A 17,238-nucleotide genomic window follows, 5' to 3' on the forward strand; every position below is an offset into this window, starting at 1 on the left:
AATTTACGTGTAAATTTTACAAATAGTTTTGTTAGTTTGCCCTGGGGTGTGTATATCAAAATGCCACTCTGAATATAGAATATCATTACGAATTTTAGAACGTTTAAATTTAGGAATAGCATATCCAATCACCTTGTCTGTCAACTGCTCTTAATTAGTAAGGAATATTGGGAGCACTGAGTTGAGAAGGACTCTGAGGCCACATCACAACTCACTGGGAATAAATGTCATAGAAATGTTTATCAAAGGAGGGAGTGCATAAAAGGCACGTGTCCCAGGCATTTCCAACCCAAGACTTACAGCATAGGAATTCACTTTCACTTTTTATAGAATATTGTGTAGTTCAGCACCAGGCAGTTAGTTGTCTTTTTCAAATACTAGCAGATGGTGTTGATAAAATTCATCCTGCTTGTGAACAAACACAAAAACCCTTGCACCATACCCTCTAGGTTGATATGGCACTCGTTTTTCTTAATTAAACTATCATTGTTAGGAAGCATCAGAAGAATTCTCTAAAAGCCAGGCTTTCATCAAGGAGAGACACTATGTAAACTCCAGGGAAAGCAATAAGCAGATCATTACAGGGTTATCAGCCCCCTGCAAAGTTATAAATTAAAGAATCAGTATGCTATCAAGTGGCAAAGAGCAGAGGAGGGAGGCTACAGTCTAAATGTCTATCTTTTCTTTTGACAACCACACAAAATCCAAATACTCTATTCCCCTATTCTTTAAGTTTAAAAAAAAAAAAATGCTTAATGGGAGATAAATTGTTCCTTAGAAAATTAGAGCATGTGCTCTATGAAGGCTGACTTCATTGACTCTACCTTTAGCCAGTGAATATTAGTAACACACCAGAATTACTTTTAAGGCTAGAAAGGAAAATTATCAACTCATTGAAAATATTCCTGCTCTATGTAGTTTTTATTTTTAGTCAGTCTTTTGTGAAATATTCTCTTAAAGTGTTGTCCTTACTTGAACTTTCTTCCACTCAATTGAGAGAAATTAAGCTCATCCTTATCAAGGTGCCTGACATATACAGATACTGATATTAAAGCAATTATCACACATTATTGTAATTATCTGATTACATAATGATCAGACCCACTAGAACTGCCTTCTTAAAGGCAAGACGTGTTTCTTAATTATCTTTTGATTTTCAATACACAAAATAATCCTTTACACAGGATATGGCCTTAATAAATAGATGAGTGAATGAGTAAATTTATTCACTGGTATCTTTGTTAAAGAGAAGAAAAGGCAAGTTTAGCAGATTGAGGTTGAACAGGCAGAATTTCCAAAAATAGTGGGTATCATTTTTTTTTTAATAGAAAAAATACATAGAGGTTAAAAATGGAAGTCAAAGGAAATAAGCCTAAAGAAATCTGGGGGTGAGAAGTAGAGTTCACACTCTGGGAAAACAAACAAAACTGCAATGACAAGATAAAGTATTGGTTTTAGGGTTAGACTTGGACACAAGATCATGGATATTATCCACCCACTTTTTGTTGACTGTAATTCTTTCCTTTAGGGAGAAGATGGTAAGACATGCTAAGGATAAGTGGGTAGACAGAGCTAGCATAAATAATAACTTAGTATGCATCTGGCACTTTACATATGCTATCACATTAAACTCTAACAGTACTGTGATGTTCGTATTTCTCTCTCTTCATCCTATTAGAGCTAAAAAATAGTTTCCAAAATTAATGTGCTTTTTTTTTGCTCAAAGGCCCCACTGAATAAGGGGCACACCTAGTATTTAGACTCAGATCTTTCTGGTTCCACACGTTCTTATTGGAACTAAGGTGAATACAGAGCCCAACAACAGGAAGTAACATTTAGCCAGAATTGGTAGTGCTCCACAGAAATCTCTTGGGCGCCTGGGTGGCTCAGTGGGTTAAGCCGCTGCCTTCGGCTCAGGTCATGATCTCAGGGTCCTGGGATCGAGTCCCGCATCAGGCTCTCTGCTCAGCAGGGGCCCTGCTTCCCTTCCTTCTCTCTCTGCCTGCCTCTCTGCCTACTGTGATCTCTCTGTGTCAAATAAATAAATAAAATCTTTAAAAAAAAAAAAAAAAGAAATCTCTTAAAGAGGCTTCTAGGTTTTCTGAATCTTAATAAATCCTTTTGATTTTGGAAGTTTTGTGCTTTGAAAGAGATGATAGTCTTTTGACTGATTCAAATGTAAAACTCCATTTCTTTTCTTATAATAAAATACTTCTGAACAGAGATGCAAATTATTTTGGTGAAGTGTCAAAAGGGTAACAACTTAGGCTTTGTAACTAAACAGAATGGGTTCAAATCTAACATCCCTACCACACCCCAAATTGAGAGAAATTTCTCCATGGACCCTAACATTTCTTCACATCTTGTAAGCAGAGATTCCAACTGTCCTTCCGCTCTTTGTACTAAACTATCTTTACAAAGATGTTGGTACAACAAACAGCCTCAGGGGACAGTGTCTTCCACCAGAGTAAAGGGCAAGTTTGCCTATAACTTTGTAGGGAGAGAAAGAGGGGTGCCCTCCAGAGCAAAGGGCAGACATCCTAATTTACAAAGCATTCCGTTTTCCCTAAGCTCATGGTTTTTCATGTGCAGGTTCCTCATACTCTTTATATCATTCGATAAGAATTAGGGCTTAGCAAACTGGCACAAATGTTAATAATCTGGATGGTGACAGTTTGGTGAATAATAAACTCTCCTCTGTTTCTGACCCAAAAAACTGGGGTCCTCTACCACCACCCAAGAAACTGTGGCAGAGAAATTTGTTAACTCGCAAGTCGAGTAAAATCTGACTCTATAGTTCTCGACATTTACTGAGGAAATTTGAGCAGTTATTCCAAAATTTTTGCACTTCAGTTTTGTATTGTTATGAAATTTAAAAGTGACTATACTTAGAAATTTCTTAGTACGCTATCACATCCAAATGGTGTTCTAAGTGTTCCAATAAATGGTAGCTAATAGTAGTCAGAAATAGCATCAGTCAAAACAGCAGAGTAGAAACTGCAAGAGAAGCAAAGGTAGCACTGACACTAAGAATGCCAATGCATGGCAGATATTTTATTAAGTGGCAGTTATTGGTTTTCTTCTTTAATCTTCACAACAAATGGAAAAGATGTTGTTGTTTTCTCTCTCATTGGTTAAGTGAAATAAATGAATCTCAGAGTTGATATGATTTGCCTAAAATCACTCCCATAGTCATTGTCAAAGCCGAGATAAGTCAGCTGTGTCTGATTTTCAAGAGTCTTCCCTGCTTGTACTTGGCAGTCACATGTTGGAAAGGAAGCTACAAAGTAACTGAGACCAGCATTGGACATTCCTACCTCGCATTCATACAGGAAGCAAATGCCAAAAGATAAAAGAGATACAACTCATTTATCTTTCCCTTTGTTCAAAAAGTAAGCTCACGGAAAATGATAAAGGTCTCCAAAATTTCTGTGGGCAAGATTCATCCATGAATTCGGCTTCCATTCAACATGCATCTTGCAGGCACTGTACTTTGAAACTTTGTCCACATTAGAGTATTATGGTTTTCCCCATAATACAAATAATACAAATACTGATAGTATCAAACTATAAACTATATAGCATTCTTATTTTATAAATTCCCAAATGAAGTCTTCCACCAGATATCTTGAAAAGATTCACAGATTCAATCAATACTTCAAAATGAAAACAAAATTGTGATTTTGACAGACTAAATTAAATTTCTGAACATCATAAACTTCATGTTTTTCTAACATAAATACAAAGACACATTTATACACAATGCATAAATATGTATATAGACATGTATTTTACTGTTTCATTTCACAAGTAATATTGTCTTATTTTTTGACAAGCATTTTTTCTGAACTTTTCATGTAGTATATGTATACACAAACATGTAGATTTCTTTCAATCTTCAAATTTTATAAAAGGAATAAGCACCAAATGGCAAACATATTTTGCAATTACACTGTCAGATTACAACTCCAACTTTTAAAATGTTTTTATCATGTCAAACAAACATTCAATCAGCATAAAAATAAATATTTTTTCTTTACCTCTGCAGATAGGAACAGGAAAATCCCAGGAGGCTGTATTCACTGAATTGGCTATACAGGTGAGTTGAGGGTGGCCATCAAGAATATATCCAGTAACACAGCTGTAGCGGATCTTGTCCCCAACGTCAAACCGCGTACCATATAATATACCTTTGGGTGGAACTCCCGGGTTTCCACAAGAGCTACTCTGCAATTCTATAAAAGGGGGAGAGAAGGAGAATTTACAGTTATCTTAATACCTATTTTAATGTTTTAGATTTTAAGAAGTATATGTAGATACAGATGTCTCTTTTCCTTGCAAAAAGCGTCACAATAAAAGGAAATATCTTCCCTCTCAACACATGTGACACAGAAGTATGGGAAAGGAACCAAATTTTACCAAAAGATATTGGGTTTCATTCTTTGTATTAGAAAAATTTAAATATTTTATATAATTTTTCTAGCAACTTTAAAACTCAACATTACTCATATTTTATAGACATTAAAGCTAAGAATAATACCATTTATATGACTTTTTCAAAGTTACATTCTACTTATAAGAATAAACAAATTAAGTTTCATTAATATGCTCTCATTACTTTGATGCATCTGTTTAACTCTAAACCAGAAGCATTTCTCTGAAAACAGGTGTAAATTTTTGGTGGAAACTTTTTTTTTCCACTTAAATAAGAAAAATATAGCTCAGTAATGAAATGGAAATATTTTTGAAGTTGAAGAGACTGGCTAGAATTCCCAATTTGTTTAACCTGAAAATATAATAAGAAGTGCATACAGTTGTCAAGTTTTAAATAGATGAATATGTTAGGATATTGATTGCATCTACTGTCTTATTTTATTAGTTAATACTAAAAGTATACAAGTATACAAATGTAAGACATTTTTAAAATACATATATATTTTTTAATTTATTTGACAGAGATCACAAATAGGCAGAGAGGCAGGCAGAGAGAGAGGAGGGAGCAGGCAGTGAGCCCGATGCGAGGGTCGATCCCAGGACCCTGAGATCATGACCTGAGCTGAAGGCAGAGGCTTTAATCCACTGAGCCACCCAGGCACCCGCAATGTACGAGATTTTTAAAATGATATTCATTTCAGAGAAAAATCCAATTTCACTGTAAATGAAATCCCAAGAAAATATATAGAAATAGCAAAGCAGAACTTAATGAGGTTAAGAATTATTTTTCCCAATATTATTTTCTAAATATTCTTTTACCTTTATATTATTTCATACTATAAATAATTGTTAATACAAATACAAACTAATGAATTACTGAGCTAAAAGATATTCAGGTTTGAATAGGCAATAATTTAGTTAATGGTATTATACAAATGTTAATTTCCTACTTTTGACAATTATGCTATGGTTACATAGCTAATATTATGGGAAGCTGGATAAGAGTATAGGGGAATTCTGTACTATTTTCACAATTTAACTGAAAGTCTGAAATTATTGCAAACTAAAAAGCTAAAAAACCACTGCAACACAAAAATGAAGTATGTTTCCATTTTACCTTGATACCCACCCCAGTTATATAGTTAGTAAGATCCATGCAATGTTATTTAATATTAAGCCAAATACCTGTAAGCCAATATAATATGGAAAATATCAATGACAGTAAGTAAAAATACCAAAATAATCTATAGGTCTAATTTTACAAAAACAACAGCCATTTATAATTAAGAAGTGTATACAGAGCTGAAATTTATATTTTTACCCATAATAGGTATATGGTAATTTTGGGAGTGTTTCCTAAGTGAACATGATTTTTTCTGTATAAATTTTTCCATGATAGTGAAAGAAAAAATCAGTGATAAATTTCAAATGAAGTCAGTTTAATCAGTGAAAAATGCATTGACAATATATAGAACTTGAGTTACATATATAAAGTATTTACTTTTAGTTTAGGACAATTACTTTAGAGTATGAAACCTAAAACAGAAAAAAAACAAATGACTAATATTAATTACATGCCAATGGTTTCTATAAATAACAGGCAATATCCTTAAGCTTCCTCTGCATTTAAAAATACACCATAAACTGATATCTGTAAAATACTGTAAATATCAGTAGACAAGGTTAATGATCTCTAATATTTCAGTTTTCTATTTTTCCACATATATTTTCATTTTCAGAAAAATTTAAATACATTATCTGTGAATTTTGAGTAATCTTTAAAAGTACTTTTGAAATATACAGTTTATTTTGAAATAGGAGGGTTTGGTTTTTTTTGAAAATTCATTTCATTGAAAGATGAGATGTTTGCTGCAAGAGACGGTGAGGTTAATAAGTTTTGATAAAATGAATGAGTATTCGATCCCTTGAATATAGTAATAACAAAGGAAATTCTTTTAATGAAACTACCACTTGTGGCCTTAGAATTAATCCACTGCTTTACCTCTCACATCCTAAAAAATAATTAAGGTCAGGACTTCAATTATCCTAAAGTTATATATCTAGGAGAAAAAAGCAGTTTTCAAATTATTTCACAGGAAGCAGTTAACTAGAGGAATGAAGGGAAAGAGAGAAGAAAGCTCTAAATAGTTCTTATACTCAGATTTAACTTTGATTTAAGTGAACAAATAAACATTACCCAGAACAAAGTGTCTAAATCAAAAATGGAAAACATAGGAAGTGAGTCAATGAATGAATAGCAGCACTGGTTGGATTCTTAATACGTGACCTAATCTAGTACCTTCCTTGTGGCTGATTTATTTCTATTTCTAATTTCTAAGACAGATAAGAAGTCATACTGTTTCAAAATAAAACTCAAAAAATAAAGTTCTAAAACAAAGCTTGTTCTCGCCTTCAGGAAATTCCCACTTTGGATTTCTCTTGTTTTTTTGACTTTCATAAATAAAAACTACCCATCATTCTCTATAGACTGAGTAGCCCATGGAGACAGGTATGAAGATGTTTCACATATTTAAGAGATCCCAATTCTATAGCCACTGTGCATAGATTCCATTTTTTGTCTTCTCTCAACCCTTTAACTTGGGACTTGTCCCTAAGCTATGTCCATTTTAAGACAAAGAGCCAAGGGTGTGTTATTAACTGAAATAATTATATAACCCACTACAAAAAAAAAATGCTATTTCTGATTCACATTTTAGTCTTAATTTTTAAGAAAATAAACAGTGCTTCATATTTGAACTCTTAAAATTAATTTGTTATTTAATATGACAGTCTAGAACTAGCTAAGTTAGACTAATTTTTAGGCATTTATTTCTACCAGTTATCAAGAGTTTGAATTGCAGGGGAAAATGAAGACACTGTCTACCATGTTTAGTAAAGCAAATTATAAACTAATCATTAATATACATGGTACTTACAATAAGTGGTGATTTTGTTTATCATCCTTAAGGAAATCATTCTTAAGGAAAATAGAGATTGAAATTTAAGCAATAAAGAATTTTTATAGTAATTCATCAAATGTATCTACAAGGTAACAACATTTTGCTTATCACTTCACTGTATTCCTGAAGCAAATAATTACATATGAAGGGCAGAATTCCCAGACTCAGTTATCTTCTTTCACCAACAGATGACATGAATATATGGACTGAAAAGTTTATGTGATTAAAATAAAACCATTGTAGAATCTGACAATATTCTGATATTCCATAAATCAAAGATTAAAATGGGATTGGAGTGTTCTGAGAGTAGTTTAAAGTTATTGCCATAATGCTATTATTCAAATACTGATCGATCTTTTAATGCAAAAATTGTACTACAGCCTTATTTGAATTTATTCTTGGAATCTCTGCCATGAGATTGTGTTTGTAGATAAAACAGAAAAGAGTCAAGTGTTCCCCTGAGTGGCATAGTCGGTTAAGAATGTGCCTTTGGCTCAGGTCATAATCCTGGGGTCCTGGGATCCAGCCCCAGAGCAGGCTCCCTGCTCAGCGGAGAGTCTGCTCCTTCCTCTACCTCTGCCCCTTGCCCCCAATTGTTCTCTCTCTCTAGCCTGCTCTCTATTTCAAATAAATAAATAAAATCTTTAAACACACACACACACACACACACGACAGAAATACTCAAATGAATAGTTTAGTGAATTGAGAAAATTCCTGGAAAACAAGCCTAAAGACTTTACACTCAAAAAATATTTCTGAAAATGGCAAATACCCTTTATATAAGTTTACTGCTCTGTCCAAATGATTGAATCAAATTAAACATCATCTGTTTTTGCTAGAACTATCTGTATTTTATTTATTCTCTCTTCTCATATTGAAATTATCAGCATATAGTATGAAGGCATTTTGGCAATATAAACCATGCTAAAGAGTATGAGATTATTGATAAAGCAAAAAATTACTTGAGGAAGATCCAAGATAAATAAAACTCCAAATGGAGATTGGAATTTATTGACACTCCTCTGTATTAAAAAGGAAAGGAAATTGTTGAAAGGAAAGGAAATATAACTATAAATTACTTAGTAACTAATTTATTGAAGAAAGGAAAGGAAACATAACTACAAATTACTTAGTAACTAATTTATTCATCAGACGTTCTTGAGGGTTATGGTTAACTTTGATGCTCTGTGATGTGTATCATTTAAAGCAACACCGCCTCCTTTGCCTTCTAAGAATTTACAGCTTGAAAAAGTTAATAGCCTTAATTGAGATCAGCTGTGAGTCATCCTCTTTTCCAAGCACTTAGGCATTCATAGTCCTACTTATATCTCACAAATTACCCAATGTCATATATGGTTTTCCCTGTTGTACAGAAAGAGAAACTGAGACTCAGATTAAGTAACTTTCCCAAGGTCACCCAACTAAGAAGTAGATTTGTAGTTCATGCATAGATGTCTCTAACTTGGAAAAAAGAAAAGAAAAGCCTTAGGTTGTTTCACAATTGTATGTTGTTGTCCATGAAAAACAGATATTCATTTCACAAGTGTTTATTAAGTGGCTAATATGGACAGTATTCTGGGGATATAGTTTTGCAAATGACATACATGGCCCTGCGAATTTATCAAGTTGGTACTGACCAACTCAATTAGCAAGTAATTACACAGCATTAGTTATAATATCGCAAGTGGAATAATGGAAACATACAAAGTATAATGAAAGTATAAAATTGAGAAAACTTAGTCTTGATTAAGAGGAGGTCTGAAAAGAAATTCCTGGTTAAGACCGATTTAGGGGCACCTGGGTGGCTAAGTGGGTTAAATCCCCTGCTTTCAGCTCAGGTCATGATGCCAGGGTCCTGGGATTGAGCCCCCTGTCGGCTCTCTGCTCAGCAGGGAGCCTGCTTCTTCCTCTCTCTCTCTCTCTCTCTCTCTGCCTACCTCTTTGCCTACTTGTGATCTCTGTCTGTCAAATAAATGAATAAAATCTTAAAAAAAAAAAAGATTTAAACTGAGTTCTGAAATAGGATAAGGAATAAGCTGGATTTGAAAAAAAAATAGTTAAGTGGGTTCAAAATTTGGAAATGGGAGAATCAAAATACTGTAATAGTTATTAGATTTGGCAAGGTTTTATGGGTAAAGTAGGGTATACACTGGATTGGAAAAGTATTTCAAAAGTGTTGTCCAAAGATAGGTTCATGTAGTGAATACATAAACTATGCATAGGTTCTTAATTAGAAAAAGGAACCATTTCTGTCACTAAATATTTTTTGAAGGAGATACTCTAAAGCTCTAGAGAATGATTCAGAGTGAATAATTGAAATCTATTCTAAATGCACATATGAGCAGAGATTTTCATAAGTATGTATGGTATGTACTTTGTGAGTTTACTAATTGAATAGCAATTCAATCTTGAAAATAACTGGTAAACAAGACCATGAAAATTAATTATTAAAAAAATGAGAGGTAAGAATACTGTATGCATACTATTTGTACCTAAGAATATCAACTTTATAAAGTTGTTAATGTGGCTATATAAAACAATATGGAAGTTATTTATATGCTGAACAACAATGCAATCAATACATGACAGGTATTTTTATTAGCTCAACAAACTGCAAGTTTATTTTTATTATAGTCAATTTTGTATTTGAGACATCTAAATTAGGTGTGATTAAGTTATGATCTATTAGAGGTAGGGCCATGTCTTCAATAAATGCTGATTAACTACATTCGATCACTCCTGATGTCTTAAAAATTAGTCAAAAAACACTAATTTAGTCTAAGGTAAAATTCAGTTACTCCTCTCTATATCATAAGGGAAATCCAAGCTGTAATTCAACTCTTGGTAAGATATTTATACAACCAAATTTGCAAAGAGTTCCTTATGGGTGTCATTGATTCATCAATTCTTTTATCTCTTAGTTGATATCATATATGAAGCACTATGCCAGGCACAGTGATTATAAAAAGATACCTGGTCTACTGCATCCTAACAAACTCCAGATAAGTTAAAAAAGTTTCAAATAATTTTGAAAAAAAACTTAAATCCTGAAAGAGAGTGTATATCAAGGACTATAAGAGAGGTTTTATCACATTTTCCTTGGAGAAAGTCAATAAAACTCTACTAAGCAATTTAGAAAAAGAGGAGTGATTTATACTAATAAACACTTTACAATAACCTTGGCTTTTAAAAAATCCCCAATTTGTTAGGAGCACATGGATAATTGTGAAAGGCAAGATATTTACCAAAATATCAAGAAAAAAACCTGACCTTGAAAATTAGGAATGAAAATCGAATGAAAGGATAACAGATACCATGAATACAGAATTGCATAATTATTCAGTCAAATAGATGAAGCATGATCCTGCTGAGATCAATTAACAATGCTTTAAAACACTGTAAAATTATGTCTACTAAGGGAAGTAAAACCAGGTTGTTTGTACTTCTTACAGAAAATTAATCTCAAGTTTTTTTATTTCCCAGATGATTAAAAATAATTTAGGGGAACATAACATCAAGTTGAACCACCTACTACCTCTCATCCTAAAACTTCAAAGCACTTAACCAACTAATACATTTTCCAACTTTTCTTGTGGTACAAAGTGTTCTTTTATTGAAGATATTAAACCATTCCATTTATATAGGATATAAATGGTGCCATTTGAGAATTCACTTGCAGACTAGATGAGCAAATATTTTGTGGATATTTTGAATCAGCTATTGCATCTATCCTGTTCCCATGGATTTTTACTTCAGTATATATGACTGAATGTTTTTTTTTTTAATTTGCTTCCTCACTAGACTGTGAGCATCTTGAGAATAAGGGCTCTAATTCATCTTTATGTATTAAGAATTTAACACATTCTGTGGTATGCTGTTGACAAGCCAAAAAGGATTGCTCAGTTAATTGAGTTATTTCCTCTAATAGAAAAACATAAAAGATGATCATCACACAGAGTTTGTAGGAGTATATATTTAGAGACAAAATAGAGTGGAACCAGTAGCCTAGAAAAGAGCTGTAGGCACATCATGAACTAAACCTGTGTCATAATAAACACTGGGACACTCTGCCTGCATGTGATTTTAGAGATCAAATTATATAATTGTGCCATTTAAATCTTTTTTTTAATGAAAAATTCATTGACTTTTATAAACCAGTTCTTAAGCATGAAAGTTCCTAAGCTGCTGGTCATGTCACAGTCCTTGCTGGGATGTTGGGAATGAAGCAAAAATTAAGCCACATTTGCCATTGTAAAAGTTATCTTGAAGCTTCATAGAGGTTTAGATTTGGCAATCAAAAGGACAAATACTCATTTTTTGTTGCTATTATTTTAACTTAACAAAAATAATTCGAACAAAGTATTGGCTGCTGGAGAAGATGGAATAACACTGCACCTGTAGGAGGATAAACCGACACTTTTCAAGTTCATCTGTTTAAGAAGAAAATAGATTACGACAATGATTTGACTATGATGAGGGGAGAATGCATACAGATTACAATGCATTTTAAACAGCAACAGAAGAAAAATCTACTGTCACTATGTTTTTGTTTTTGTTTTTGTTTTTTAATTGAAGTAAATCCTTGGGTAGGCTGGCTATAATGCCAAGGGAAGGAAGGGTGAAGTAGTAAAACAGTTAGTGTAAAAACCAAACACATAAAAAGTTATGCTGTCTAGGTAACACTATTCTGTTTTGATACTGGTATATAGAGCCCAAAGGTGACATAGGTAAAAGTTTTTAGAGACAGATCAAGAACAATTGTCACATACAATGGAGAAAATCCATTGCACAATATCCAAGACTAGCAGTTGCTGGTTATAGGCTTTGGATCTGTGAATAAGAGGCAATTAATGTTCTTATGTTCTTTCAATTTCAAATATCTGTGGGGTTTTTTCCTTACAAAATAAATTTTATCACCTAAATTGAACTGATGAAAAACAATACTATATTTTTATTTTGTAAACTACCAATGTATTAAAATAGATGGGTAGAGAGGTTATATTAAAAGATATGATTATTTAAACCTAGCTATGGCCTGTGTAGCTACCAGATTTTTAACAAAGCAGAAGAAATAAAAATACAGAATAGAAACATATTAGCAGCCATCCTCACTTTAAAAGTTTCTATAAATGGAATAACACTGCATCTGTATGAGTTGCATTTGAGAACTTGATTCAGAATAATAGAAAAATATGAATAGACTCCCCTCTCCTATGACAGAATTGGGACAAGTATCTGTATTAAGACTTTTGGATAATTTAATTCTTTAAAAAGATGTGTTAAGCTGATTATGGATAATTTACTGGGTTACTTATTCATCCAATATGAGTGAGAGATGCCACTGAGTTTCAGCAATTAATCAATCACCAAATAATTACTGAAGCTTGAAGTATAAATGTCAAAGGGATATAAAAAATAGGACACTGTTTCTGTTCTTTTGGAACTTATAACTCAATAGGAAACATAAAACATGTATAGTATGACCTTCTGGCAATTAAATAATAAAATGGACTCCAGAGTTGAATTTTTAAAAGTTACCTATTATATATTTATACAAAAGGAAGAATACTGTATAAAATAAAGGATTTTAGATGGAGAGGACTCAAGAGAAGAGTCAAACAAATCATAAGAATAAAGGCAAGAAAGAGAAATGCACAAGATATGATCAAGGGTCATGTGCAAAATAAATGGCCTATATAGAATATTATACATAAGAGGAAAAATAGACTGAAATGTAAGAAATGAATCTTAGGGTCATACTTTGGAGAGCCTTTAAGTTAGTTGTCTTAGCATCCATGATATGCTAATGCAGTCCTAAAGGCCCCATAATGAAATGGCTAAAGTAGACAGCAGTTATTCCTCTATGTGACTCTCTGACTGGTGAGGCTGGGAGAGATCAGACTCTGCCTTCAGGTCATCAGGGACTCAAGATTTCTCCCACCTTGCTTCTCTGTCATCCCCTTGGGCCTTACATTTGTAAACTGGGTAGAACTGGATTTCCAGAAATGTGGAATTCCAGGCTACCTTGAATTCAAAGGATACTGGGAGAAAGGAACTCTCCCCACCTTTCCTTTGCTCCTGACAAAGCTCCTTCTCCTTACAAAATCCCATTCAAATTCCAAAGTTTCTGGGAAATTCACAGCCTTTCCCCACACACACCCCCCCATTAAGGCCAATTCTAGTTTCTTGTGGATCAGTACCTGTTAGAGCAGAAAAGGAGGGTCAAAATGAATATCCCTGTGTGGATAAGAGAAGAAAAGGAAATATTCCACAGACAATTGTCAAGAAAATAAACAGAACATATTAGACAGGCATTATGATCTTCCTACCCTAGAAGACCCTGGAACTGTTCTTGAGAAGATAATCCCTGATGCTGTGTCTTCCGCTATCCCCTGGCATTTCCTGTTGACTAGTTCTTACTTGTCCAGGTTCTCTGTGGCAAAATCTGAAGTGGGTATGGGAGAGCAGAGTCTCCTTGGGGCTGATACCTTGCATCTGCAGGTTTGGTACTTGAAAACTGCTTTAAGAACTGAACCATCAAAGGGATTTGAAGAGGACTTCTAGGATTTATTGGCTAAAACTCCTTCCAAAACTTAATAGGAACTAAGTCATTTTCCAGTTATAACTGTTTCCAGTTATTTTCATGTGTCAGTGACCAGTCTCCACCCATCTACAACCATGTCGCTCATCATCTTTTTAATTGGGACTACCTTGGAGTAATCTGAAGCAAGATGCCTGAGCAGGAATGCAACATGATTTATTTCATCCTTGCCCTGGGGCCTATCCACCCTTTGACTAAGCTTAATAAGAGACTCTGCTAAGCCTTCTTATCCCCTGCTGTACAGAAGCCGTTGGCTTTTCCAACCCAAAAGTCACCAAAATATTAGACTCAATTTCCTTCCATCTCTTTTTAAAACTGTCCAACATATGCCTCAGCTGTTGGCTGTGTCATAAAACATTGTCAAAGGCAACCAGGAACAGGCACAGGCTTTAACAATGTTACCTTCACTCTTTTGGACTAGACCCTCAGTGCTCTGGCTTCCACCTTGTCACCACATTTGCCATCACACAGAACAGTCACCAGCTGTGCAGTTCATAATGCTTCCTCACAGCTCTTCCTGACCACAAAACAGTAACATGTGTTGTATGCATTTCTTTTAACACACCACTTCCAGAACAAATATTTCATCAATGTCAGACACAAAAACCATTGTTTAAAGCATTAAGGAAGTTAATATAGTTTCTAGGAACAGGCTGTAGACTGGACCTCTTGATTCATAGAGAATTAGCCCAATAAGAGGACTGTTCCCCTGAAGACTCCCTGGGAATTAAGTTTACCTGGAGTCACTGCCACCTCACCAGCAACCTCTTAACAGCAGAAAGAAACAAGTTTTCTTACCCATAGGAATCTGGACAATGTTGGAGAGTGATTTAAAATTGCAACATAGATAACAAAACCCACAGTGAGATTCTGCAGGAAAGCTGCCTCTTACTAAATTCCATGTTTCATTCTCTCACAAACAGTGCATATCCTTTGAGGAACTTAATTCACATTCACTATAACAAAGTCTCAGAAATGTGGTTTTTACCCCTGATATTGTCTTCTTCTTCTTTTTTTTTAAGATTTTATTTATTTATCTAGAGAGAGAGAGAAAGAGCACAAGCCAGGGAAGGAGCAGAGGGAGAGGAACAAGCAGACTCTGCAATGGGCTCAGAGCCAGAGGTGGGGCTTGATCACATGACCCTGAGATCATGACCTAAGCCAAATCCAAGAGTTCTATGCTCAACCAATTGAACCACCCAGGCATACCTTTTTCCTGATGTTTTTCAGTTAGAGAATGAAGTAGAGACTGACAGAATTTATCTGATCATTCTGCCTCATTTTTAGGTCTCTCCCTGTTGGAGAGTTTATAGGTTAATGCTTTCAACATACCTCCATATTAACCTTCCAACTTGGCTTACAGAAGAAAGTCCCATTTCCTACTTCATGGTTAACATCCTCCACAATCAGCCCATTTACATTTCTTCAATATCTCCCTATGCTCAACTACTCTATTTCAGTCAAATATTACCTGCTCCCCCAATATATCAATGTATTCTTGTTTCACAGGTTTGTACATTTGAAATAGCTCCTATTTCTTCTCTATCTACAAGTATTTCTATCCTTAGAGACCTAAACCAATTCCTACCACCTCAGTAAAGATTTCTAAACCCTCCAGTCTATGTTGATCATCTTGGCTCTTGAATCAAAAACTTGTTCTATTATATTCATTGATCACTTATTCTAATGTCTTAAGATATCTCAATTTACCTTTTATTATTTTCCTTTTAAATTCCATAATGTTCTCTATCTTCTAATGTGTAAACATTTTGTAGTCGATTGACTGGTGACCATAATCAAGGCAGATATTGGTTTTTAAAGGGCATCTTTAAAATCACAAAGTCTTTAATTCAGATACACTGGGCTCTTGATATTTATTTGGTTAAAGAACTAGCTTATTTCAAAAAACTGGAAAGTTAGGAAAATAAGATATGTCCAAATTATTTCAAATTCCTGTGGAAATTCAATTCCCTTTGAGAAAAAAAGTTCTGAGTCCCATATTGAAAAAAAATTTTTTGAGAAAACAATCTTTGTAGGGACAGAATTGGTAGGGAATTGGAAACCAGAGCCTTGACAGTTTCTAGGATGACAAGGAATACAAAGAATCCTGACTATCTTATTCTTTCAGAGTAATGCTCATATTACCTCCCTGCAGGAACAGCTCTGAAGGTGTGCAGAACAACTACAAGCAAATAAAGGGGTTTGTTCCAGCTAATTTGCATTCTTGCAATTGACCTTATCATCAGGAAATGAAATATAGTGAAAAAAAAAATGTTCTGAATCCTATCTGTACCCTTTATTAGTATGTGGTCAGAGAAACTTTTACTCTTCAGTTTCTTCTTTGGTACCATATGCATTACCAAAATTTATTAGGGCTATTTAAGCAAATTAATAGGGACTCACTATGATTTTAACTATGTTGTGAGTTTCAAAGTCGCGCCACATTTTAACATTCATTTAATGGTCACTTGTTCCACACTGAAAGGATCTGCACATGAACTCATTCTCCTGAAAAAATATGTATTTATGAAGCTTGAGTTCATTGAATATGATTTCATTCTATTCAAACCACATCACATTTCACAATGGCAAAGGTTTCCCAACAATGCATTTACATCGTTATTCAGTTCATTTATCTTCACTGAGATCTTAACATTGAGAATGTACTTTACCTTTCTAAGCACCAACATCTACTAATCATGCTAACTAGTTTTGTTACTGGTTATAGCTCATGGTATAGCACAATAGAAATTGCTTCACAAGAGCTATGAAAAACTAATTGAAACCAATTATGACAATTATCTCTCTGTTCAATTGCTTGCGCTAGACTCTTTCCTCGTACCATACTGTCAGACTGCAGACAATTTTCCCTGATGTGACCTATCCAATTGCATTTCAGGCTTTATTCAGTGAGCATGCATACTTCTGATTAAAATTAATAGAAGCTATGCATGGTTTGAGTGAGGACTAGAGTTATTAGGATTATAATATGAATATAAGTGAGAATTAAGTATCATTTGGACCTTCTTATTTTAATTAAGTACCCAAACACTTTTAATCAAGCATATAATTAAATTTAAGGGGAAGTGCATTGTGTGCTAATTGCCATTGATTATTAATAATATGCTTATTTATGCATGCAAACTCTATAATGACATATATCTCCAAACTCTTTCTGAATGACAATAACTGAATTTTGCATAATGAAACTATTTATGAAATGGAGTCCTACAAGAAATGTCA

General features: G+C 33.9%; 1 protein-coding gene across 1 annotated transcript in view; it reads right to left on the reverse strand.

Moving 5' to 3' along the window:
* LOC132014588 (CUB and sushi domain-containing protein 3-like) overlaps nt 1-17,238 on the reverse strand; it is an 809,760-nt gene that overhangs the window by 530,558 nt on the left and 261,964 nt on the right. The window contains exon 4 of the mRNA XM_059395524.1: nt 4,041-4,235. Coding sequence (XP_059251507.1) covers nt 4,041-4,235 — 195 coding nt within the window. The remainder of the gene's footprint in view (nt 1-4,040; nt 4,236-17,238) is intronic.

This window comes from Mustela nigripes, chromosome 3 (genome assembly GCF_022355385.1).
Source record: "Mustela nigripes isolate SB6536 chromosome 3, MUSNIG.SB6536, whole genome shotgun sequence".
NCBI classification, from domain to species: Eukaryota; Metazoa; Chordata; class Mammalia; order Carnivora; family Mustelidae; genus Mustela; species Mustela nigripes.